At 35.5% G+C, this 10,901-nt stretch overlaps 1 protein-coding gene across 1 annotated transcript in view; it reads right to left on the reverse strand.

Moving 5' to 3' along the window:
- Window positions 1–10,629, reverse strand: part of CDK17 (cyclin dependent kinase 17) — a 42,923-nt gene extending 32,294 nt beyond the window's left edge. The window contains exons 1-3 of the mRNA XM_068972111.1: window positions 10,512–10,629; window positions 5,126–5,290; window positions 1,343–1,476 (exon numbers count right to left, since the gene is read on the reverse strand). Coding sequence (XP_068828212.1) covers window positions 1,343–1,476; window positions 5,126–5,290; window positions 10,512–10,629 — 417 coding nt within the window. The remainder of the gene's footprint in view (window positions 1–1,342; window positions 1,477–5,125; window positions 5,291–10,511) is intronic.
- Between the last annotated feature and the right edge of the window lie 272 nt (window positions 10,630–10,901).

Consider the following 10,901-nt stretch of genomic DNA (forward strand, 5'->3'; position numbering starts at 1 on the left):
ATAAACCTATAAAAATAAATCCCTGCTATTAATAATAAACAAATCAGGAGACAAAATTGAGATGTATAGAAATTATACACAGATTTATTGAGAAATATATGGCTTAAGTATCGAAATATATCATGGTCTCAACTGATGAGAAAATAATAATTCTCCCAAGTTAGTTTTATATTTTACATAACTCTAAACAAATCAAAGTAAGATTATTCTTGGAACAAAACATTTAAAATTTATCTAGTGTATCACCTCTGGGGGAGAATACAGCTCAATAGATGAATAAGAAAGTCCAGATATAGATCCTAGTATTAAATAAAACTTTTAAACCTATAATAAAGAAAATCATACATATGGTGAAGAGAAATAAATATTTTTATTACTATTGTGATGTAATTTAAACAGTGATATGAACAGTTATCATGAGTTTGAGTGAGCTCCAGGAGATAGTGAAGGACAGGGAAGCTTGGCATGCTGCAGTCCATGGAGTCGCAGAGTCGGACACAACTGAGTGACTAAACAATAACGAACGGATATCAAGTTGATTTCAAGAGTTGAAGATGGTATTTTACCATTTAAAAACTGGTACTGTTTTGCATAACTGATTCAGAAGCAATCTTTCATCAGCAAAAATGCAATCAACCAAGAGGGCAAATACCCTATTCATCAATACCTCAACAGGACTGAAGAAAATAACAACACTCTTATTTCAAAACGTGCTCAATTTTCTAGAGAAAATTATTTTTAATCTATAGTATATATATGGAAATAATAATATTCATAATCAACTTCTGTCCTCAAGGTTATACACAACATTGACAGACAGAAGGAAATGAGCTTTTCATTCTTTTACATGGAGAAATAACTTACATGTGCTACAGAGATTAGTAGGTATAATACACCAAAAAAGGAAGTGATATCCATATTCATAATACACACCAAGGAAAAAAAGCTGGTGCTTATTTTTTGTATACTTTTTGAAATCTGAAAATATTTACAAAATCTGAAGTACCTAAATGAATCTCAAAAATATTAATTAAAGTATTTTCTAAAAGGTCGACTTTCCCTAATGTATCGTCTTGGATTTCTGAAACTTTTGAAAATTCAGATTTCCCTTACAAAGACTCTACATAGTATTTTGCAGAATGTTTAAGTATAATACTGCATATGTGACTTGGTATAACAGATAATTAGGAAAAAATATTCACAGATTAGTTTTTATTAATGCAAAGAAACAACTTTCTTACAGGTGTCATTGCTGTCATGAAAATTTTCAAATAGGCATTTATTCTTATGTATTTATACACACAAACACAGGCATATTTATGTTTTTTTTTAAAAAAGGTACCTCTATTGAGATCCGCCTATGTATACGATTTCTAAGACAAACACCCGTAGGTGACTGGACTTCATCAGATGATGTCCCAGAAGCTTGGTCACTCTCGCCATCTGATCCCATTTTTAGATTTTCATGAACAATATCTATATCAGAAAATGAAATATTATTTATCTTAGAAGAGATGTATTAAATTCTACAGAATCACATAATTTATTATCTCTACATGTAAGATGTACACAGCCAATGGCCAAAAATCATAGCATAAAAGGTCTTTTACATTCTGGGTACCACAGATGTGCAGTTAATAAAAACTGCATATTTACGACAAATGTCCTAATACAGTAGTAATAAATCCTCTTATGCTCTAAGATTATAAAAAGTTATTTTAAAAAACTAACATTCAAGTTATTACCAAGAGTTAATAAAATTAGAGACCGAAAATAACACTTGACGATTATTTCGTCAGTTCTCTTATTTTCCAGATCTAGAAACTGAGATCTTGAAAGGTTAAATGACTTTCAAAGGTCACAGAGCTTAGAGGCAGAGCCAAAATAGAAACCTGATCTTTTCTTTAGTTTAATATTCTTTCCATTTAATAATGTGCCATTGGGTCAAATCAAGATGAACTGGTTTTTTACATAGTCTTTTAAAACTCTGTTTTACAGTTACTAATGTAGCTCCCCTTCCCCAAGTGTTAAAAAAAAAAAAAAAGTATTCACTGAGTGCTGATTTTGTTTAACTACAAAAACAGCACCACAGAATCTACTGGGGGCAAAAACATTTCACTTACAATGCAAGGTAAATTATGATTTTTTAAAATAGGAGTAAAAGTTAAATGGGAGTAGAGGGTAGGGAGATTAATTCCTTTGGGGAATATTAAAAATACACTTGTACACTTTTATACCTGCTCTTATATTTACATTTGTCAATCACCTTCTAATTTATCTAGCAAGAGTAGCCCACCAGAAACAAATGTTAGATCTCAAACACATCTCTTTGCATGGGTTCTCTCCACAGAATTATTCACTCCCCCAAAAGTATCATGTTCTTCCATACTGAAGTGCTTTAGCAAGCTTTTTGTTTTTTCTTATCTGTAAGAGATTATTTCTTCATTTTATCAATGTGGTGAATCCATTCTTCAACAGTATGCTCATATGTCATATCAGGCCTTTTCTACTCTCAGACACAAATTAACACTGTGCCCACACCTAGCACACCAACTGTGTTGAAGAGCAGTTTTTGGTTCATGTGATTTTATATCAAGCTATCAGATCCCCTGGGGGCAGAATCTGACTTATTCGCTTTTCTATTCCTAGAACCAAACTAAATTTGTTTAGTAAGTAACTCAACAAATACTCCACTGATTTAAACACTTACTAAAAAAGAAAAAGAAAAAATCAAAGGATGGACCAGACAACTGGACCTTTTCTTTCAAATGAAATGTTGTATGAAATATCACCATGTAAAATAAATAAGTACTTCAAAACTACAAATTTGAACTTCTAGTTATTTACTTACAAAAATATGAGAACTATTTAACAAAAAAACTGAACTCAAGGGTCTCATCAAATCAGTCTTAGGTTTCATACATTTATGTATTTTGTATTGGTAACACATTGAGAAAATTCTTATTCACACTATAAGCAACTGCAAAAATAATGATTTTTAATAGACCAATATGTAATTTAAGAATATAGTTTAATGACACATTTCTGGAGAAATTTTATACTGAACAAAAAATTAATTTGGCAGTAGAAGTCAATGTACTGGGTGACTGATTTCTAATCTGATGATATTTAAGACATCTGAGACCAAGCATTCTTTTCTACCATTCTTTATAAATGTTAAAGGTAATTTAATCATGTCTTCTGAAAATCCACAAATCTTCCTCAAGAAAATGTTGAATGTACTTTAAAATGTATAGCTGAGTTTGCCTGACTGCATGCTTAATACCCAGGAAGCAGAGACAAAGAGAGAACTGAAGGTCCAAAGTTGTTATGCAAAAATTGACTGTCACTTTCTTGGGAGGGGTTTCTTATCTTGGTAAGACTGTGCTTGGATTTAGCCACCACACTGAAATAAAGGATGAAACCTTGGGTGTCCCACTTGAAAATGAGAGCTTTCTGTAGAAAGGCAGGTGAGTCTCAAAAGAGCTACATCTTCAGTAAAAGGTAGACTTAAGAACAGAAATCTGCTCTCCCACATGAGGACTACAGCAGTTTTATCAATTTCAGACTATGAGTAAATACTTGGTAGCATCTGACTCAACCAAGAAACACCTCATGTCACTAACAAGCTAGTCCTAACATGAATACCAGTTGGTATTTTCACTTCCATCAATAAAGAAAGAGTGAAGCAATGAAGCCTTATATCAAGACTTCATTCGTCACCAGTATGAGCAACTTCTTTTCTGAATCAGGTAGTAATTCTTAAGTAACAGAAGAACTTACTTAAAAAATTACTTCTCAAATGGCTCAATTTTTGTGTAATTCACAATGTTAAGAGCTACAGACAGATATAACCCACTTTCAAATTTAATCTGCATTACTAACATTTTCAGCATCACTAAGTTTAGACCAAGGATCAGCATATATGACCTGTTTTTGTATGGCCCTGAGCTAAAAATGGTTTTGGCATCCTCTTGGATTATTTTAAAAAGATTATGCAATGGACCATATATGGCCCACAAAATTTGAAAAAATTTTTACTGGGTGAACCTTTATAGAAAAAGTTTGCCAACCCCTAGTCTAGATATCAAGAAAACTAATAAATTAAGCCCTGATCTGAAGTGTTTTCCAATTTCTGTGAGGGTAAATACTCCCTTTGTGGCCAAACCTCAAGCTACTAGTATGGTATCACTGAACACCTAGTTGGGTAATATAAATACCATGACATTAGTATTTTTGAGTATTCAGATACAGGGGAAATATCCCCAAAGCGTAGGCGACAGTTAACTGTAGTACAATAATTAGGAAATAATGATTTTGGCTATTTATTACCTATGTTTTTAATTTGATTTACTTAATTGTAAGTTTATATAATTTAAGTTTAATAATGGCTATGATTAAAAATCAGCTTGCAAAATTTCTGAAATTTTAACAATCATCTCTCATGAACCAGTCTGAGACACAGACAAAAACCTCTGTAGACAAGCTCATCCTCCCAAAATTAACAGAACACATAAGAAAATAATCTGTGGGTTGATACCATGGTAAGACTAAGTAGATAAAGAAAGAAGCAGAATAAAACCTTCAGAAACTTCAGTAAATGTCATAAGCCTATAAAATAATTATATTTAAAATTATTTAAAAAAAAAACATGATAAGAAAGCATTAAAAAAAAAGACCAGAGAAATAAACAGAAACTTGCAGACATATATTTTTCTTAGATATTTAAAATGACACAGAGACAAGAACAACAACTCAGGTAATAATCATATATACTAATTACTGAACTTAGCTATCAAAGTGATAATCTAGAGTTACTGAAGTATGACCCCAAATTAAGCACCATGTCAAACTGCTATCCATCTTGAAATTTCCCATCTGCCTCTTCCAGGCTCCATTTTCTTTCTGGTGAACAGGTTTCAAACATTACTCCTCCTTAGTGTCAGCACTACCGCCTCTCCAGAACCTTCCAGTTTTCTGCTCTCTCTCCTATTCCCTTGATTGTTACCTTACAAGAAAAAACTAGATAATAAAGGCAGGCAGACTCGCATACAGGGGAAACCAAGCTATGGACATAACCCACAGTCAGAAAAAAAATAAAAATAAAAAAACCCAGATACATTACCTAATCTGCTTCCATTTCTGGGCATTGCCATGAAGGAACCAAGGCTTCCTCCAATAACGCTATGTGGTCTCCGCAATGGGGGCTTCTTAAAGGACCCTGTGTACTGGTGGAGGAAGGAGTGCATACTGTGCGAGGTTGGAGGCCTGCCATTCTTCACGATAGGCTCTGCAGTTCACAGTAGCCAAAAATCATTCCATTAACAGCCAAGATCCAGGATGACAGGAGAAGGATTGAGAAAGCAAAAAAGGAAACAAGAGATTATGATAGAGATCATTACATTTAACCTCATTTCCTTGGCTATGCATATAAAGTACTAGAATTAAAATAATTTCTACAAAAAATACTTACAGAAAATACTATTTGGAACTGATCCAGTAACTTAAAGATCCACTTCTAAAAATTTACTTTTTAATTGGAGGTTAAGTAAGTAAGTGTTAGTTGCTCAGTTGTGCCCAACTCTTTGCAACCCCATGGACTGCAGCCCACCAGGCTCCTCTGTCCGTGAGATTTTCCAGGCAAGGATACTGGAGTGGGTTGCCATTTCCTTCTCCAGGGGATCTTCCCAATCCAGGGATTGAACCCAGGTCTCCTGCACTGCAGGCAAATTCTTGACCGACTGAGCTACAAAGGAAGCCTCAAATGGAGGATAGTTGCTTTATAATGTTATATTGGTTTCTGCCATACAATATGAGTCAGCCATAAGTGTGTGTGTGTGTGTGTGTGTGTGTGCGTGTGCGTGTGTGTATATATATATATATATGTCCCACCTCTCCTCTCTGAGTCCCACCCCTCTATTTTTAATACAATTGAAATTGGTTAGCAATCACAAAGCTACTAGTATAGCCCACAGGTTTCTGATCTGTTTAATACATCTCAAAATTGTTTCCATAATTCTCCTAACATCTACTGACTACCTCATATATGCCTTATGATTAGGAATGCTGTAGGATATAAAAGCAGAGAAGGCAATGGCACCCCACTCCAGTACTCTTGCCTGGAAAGTCCCGTGGACGGAGGAGCCTGGTAGGCTGCAGTCCATGGGGTCGCTAAGAGTAGGACATGACTGAGTAACTTCACTTTCACTTTTCACTTTCATGCATTGGAGAAGGAAATGGCAACCCACTCCAGTGTCCTTGCCTGGAGAATCCCAGGGATGAGGGAGCCTGGTGGGCTGCCGTCTCTGGGGTCGCACAGAGTTGGACACGACTGAAGCAACTTAGCAGCAGCAGCAGAATATAAAAGACAAAATCCTGGCCGGAAATAACTATATCCCTGTTTGCTAGACATTCAAAAAAGTATGTCAAGTTAGTAAATAAAACAGAAGTACTTAAGTACGTATCAATATAGACGTTCTGAAATTACCCCCAATTTAGAATTTTTCAATAATTTAAAAAGAAAAAAAAAATCACAGACCTACAACCATGCAGAAACATTACAAAAATATAACACTTAAAAAGAGCAGATGGCTCAGAACCACAGAACAAGACCAAGGCATGGGCTTGGGAAAAATGAGCCAAGAAGGCCACTTGGTCTCTGCCTCTACTAATAATGGCTGTCTGAAGGGAGAGAGAGAGATGGAGGATGGGACAAAACAATCCTCAAGGACCCCACAGGCCTAGGTCATCTACTCTGGATAAAACACCAGACTAGAGGTAGGGGCGGGGAAGGCAATGGCATCCCACTCCAGTACTCTTGCCTAGAAAATCCTACGGACGGAGGAGCCTGGTAGGCTGCAGTCCATGGGGTCACTAAGAGTCGGACATGACTGAGCGACTTCACTTTCGCTTTTCACTTTCATGCATTGGAGAAGGAAATGGCAACCCACTCCAGCGTTCTTGCCTGGAGAATCCCAGGGATGGGGGAGCCTGGTGGGCTGCTCTGGGGTCGCACAGAATCGGACATGACTGAAGCGACTTAGCAGCACCAGCAGCATCAGAGGTAGGGGAAGTGTATTACTAGTAATGCCGAACATCGGTCCAGGCCCATGCCTGGATGTACATTCCCTGATGGTAGCTAGCTGATCAAAGACTGGGGATCTTAACTTAAGCAGAGCAAAATGAACAATGACTTAATAATGAATGGCGGCAAAAACATATTTCACTTCAGTTCAGTCACTCAGTCGTGTCCGACTCTCTGTGACCCCATGAATCGCAGCACGCCAGGCCTTCCTGTCCATCACCAACTCCCGGAGTTCACTCAGATTCATGTCCATCGAGTCAGTGATACCATCCAGCCATCTCATTCTCTGTTGTCCCCTTCTCCTCCTGCCCTCAATCCCTCCCAGCATCAGAGTCTTTTCCAATGAGTCAATTCTTCGGATGAGGTGGCCAAAGTACTGGAATTTCAGCTTTAGCATCATTCCTTCCAAAGAAATCCCAGGGCTGATCTCCTTCAGAATGGACTGGCTGGATTTCCTTGAAGTCCAAGGGACTCTCAAGACTCTTCTCCAACACCACAGTTCAAAAGCTCAACTTACTAGTATACAAATGACTATCATTAATAGTTTTTGAAAGCTATGTATGTAGTAAATATATAGGAAACTACAATGGTAGAGGAGGGGAGAAACAGCGAACAGAAAACTAAAAGAGAGAAAAGGATCAAGAATAATTCCTGGATTTTTAGTTTTAAGTGATTTAGGTTAAGTGAGGAAAGCTGGAGAAGAGGATGATTTGGGGGGAAGGAAATCAGGATTTGTGGTCTGGTCACATTAAGTTTAAGATTCTTATTCAACATCTATGTGAAGAAGCCAAATAAGCATTTGGAAATGAATCTAAAAATCCAGACAAAAATCCTGACTAGAGAGACAAATTTAGGTGTAGTCAGCATGTACAGAGTAGCTCAAGTCATGGGACTAGATGAGGTCAATTACTCAAATATTTCAAGATTATGACAGCAATTAACTAGACAGTTCAGGAGGATAATAATATTCTATATCTTTAAAAGTAGTGGAAATCTTTAAGGCATTATGCTAAATTTATCATATGCATTATAATTTTTCTAAGATTTTTAGAGTATTATCTCCATTTATGTGTACTTACTCATTCGTTTTATTCTAGGGTATACATGAGAGTCACTTGCCTATATATAATGCAAGAGTGAGAGTATTCTGTTGGTACAAGTGACTGAATAAGAGACAAGAGATCAAAAATTGGTTCAAAGGTAGTTTACTTAGGAAATTTATAAACTATATTCTTCCTCCTCAAGTTAGCATTGCCTCTATATGGTTAGACAAAGACCACTTGTTTCACAAACTGGTTGTATAGCATGTGAGGAGATCATTTTAAAAGTACAGTCTCTCTCTTCTCGTTTGTTAAACCATACTCAGATAGACGGTATGTGTTACTGATCTTAGGAGCTTTTTACCCTCTAAGATAAATTCCATTAAGAAAGAGTATGTTGGAACCAGCTATCAAGCTTTGATAGATGACCAAAAAGATACTGAATCTTTGTGAAAACTGTCCCATGTTCTTTATACACAGGGAATAAACAATAACAGATAATAATTCAGAGATAGCCTATGCTACCAGCAATCTCTGCAACTGAAGAGGAATCAATGTCTATTATGACACCTTCAAGTATTACTTCAAGTAATTTGAGAAATTTATAGAGGAAACTGAGTAGTTTCTATTTTTCTCTTCTTTACTAATTTTAATATTACTATTAGAATAAAAGTAAATTTTAATAAACTATTTTACTTCAAAATTTTAAAAAATATTTCACCATTCACTATAAACTAAGCATGTTTTAAGACAGTTAATACCAAAGTATTCCAGAAAATATGTCATGAATCAAAAATATTAACTCTCCAAAAAGTATCTACATTTTCTCTGACTCACACTTTTTTTTAAAAGAAGATTTATTTTGTCTTGTAGTCAAATTCCTATCAAGAATGTGTCCTAGAAACCATCCATGAAGAGTATTCTGTGCCTACTTTACTTCTGAGTATCACTGGCAGATAGCTAACAATACTCATGGAGGCTAAGAATGAACATACAGGGCTTAATTAATATCAAGAATTCAAGGAGATCAGAGAGATTTAAGGATTTTTCTCCTGGCAAGAGGAGAAGACATAATAATATCAGCTTTGAGATTTGATTAAAATCTCAAATGTAAAATATTTCCCTCCTACATGTAAGTAAATTATACCCAAATTATTAAATTTTCTACCCAACTCATCTATGTTTCTGTATTATGAGCCAGATAACCTTGAGTAAAGTAACAACACTCTGAAGAAAACAGTATAAACTGAAGCTTGGGTACGATAAATTACTTACCCAGAGTCATGCAACTATTAAGTATATAAATGTATATTTTAAATTCCAATCCATAACTTTTAACTTAACATCCAGAGTGCTTTTCATTTTATCTTTCCCTCTCTCACAAGGATATTTACATTTCACCCAGAGGGGGTAAAGAAATTCATGATTCCACCCACTGCCACAAATCTCTAACAGGAAAGTTTCAGGCAGAGGCAAGGAAGGCTTTCCAGAGAATCTGCACATTATGACACACGGGCAGCCACTCCTGTACGCTCCTTCCTTATTATTATGACATCCCTAGGGCTATTTCAGTTTTGAATATGTGGCCTTATTCTATAATTTCATCAGGATTTTGCATTATAATGCATTCAATTTAACAAATCCTTTTTATTTTAAATTAACATCTGTGTACTAACTACACTATAAAAAGAACTGCCAAACTTGTGGAATATTATATGCCTATCTTACTATAAGAGCTCTCAATACTATGGATAGATTCGTTGGTCAATATAAAATAAGAAAATAGTATGATTCAGTCATGTGAAAAACCTTGTGGTCTGTGTGGACAGTCAATATGCATACATAATGTTATAAATCTGTGATGAGGTCTCAAACAGAAATTTCACAAACTTTTTTTCCTGGACACACCACGCAGCATGTGGGATCTTAGTTCCCTGACCAGGGATGGAACCTGAGACCTTAGCAGTGAAAGTGCTAACTCTTAACCACTGGACAGCCAGGGAATTCCCCGGAATTTCACAAACTTACTCTGCACTTCTAAGCTGTAGTAACTTTAATTATAAGAATAACAAAAATATTTAAATGTTAATTTAAAAGTAGGTACTTATCTAGGACATTACAAAGTATTGTTATTCAAGAACCACTGAAAATGGAAAGATAAACAGGATATAGAATTCATCAGTGTTAGAGACCAGGTAGAGTTACACTGTTTAAGAATGGAACATTCCAGTAAGCAAGCGAAAGTTACTGAACTAGGGAAGGAGGCAAAGAAATAAACAAAAGGAAGCTATTAGGAACTAACCAGGAAAGTAAACGTACATTGGATTTATAAAGCAATTCAAGGGAGAAGCATCTCTCCTTCCCACCCCACTCACCCAAATATTTACCATTATCTTTGCTGCTGTTTTCTTCAATAGTCATTTGCTCAGCCAGTTCAGACAATGATTCATCAATAGTCTGGCTTCCTCGAAGCGTGAGGGATAGCCTTCTCTTAAATTTTTTCATCCTATCAACTGAATGTGACTTGAAAAATCCTGAAAGAAGAGAACAGAATGAACACAAGAGTAAAGCTATGAATATCTTACTGCTCAAGAACAATGTTTTTCTGGGTTTACTGGGAATCTTCAAAATACGTATAAAGTAAGAATTCGCATGTGCATCAAACATCACAAAATCTAGCCTCTTCCTTAAAAATATCCATTCATTTTGATTAATGCCATATGTATATAGCATCATCAGAAGAGCAAGAATTCTACAAAACTAAAGACAGATTTTAA

The sequence above is a fragment of the Capricornis sumatraensis genome, chromosome 4, assembly GCF_032405125.1.
Source record: "Capricornis sumatraensis isolate serow.1 chromosome 4, serow.2, whole genome shotgun sequence".
Lineage (NCBI taxonomy): Eukaryota > Metazoa > Chordata > Mammalia > Artiodactyla > Bovidae > Capricornis > Capricornis sumatraensis.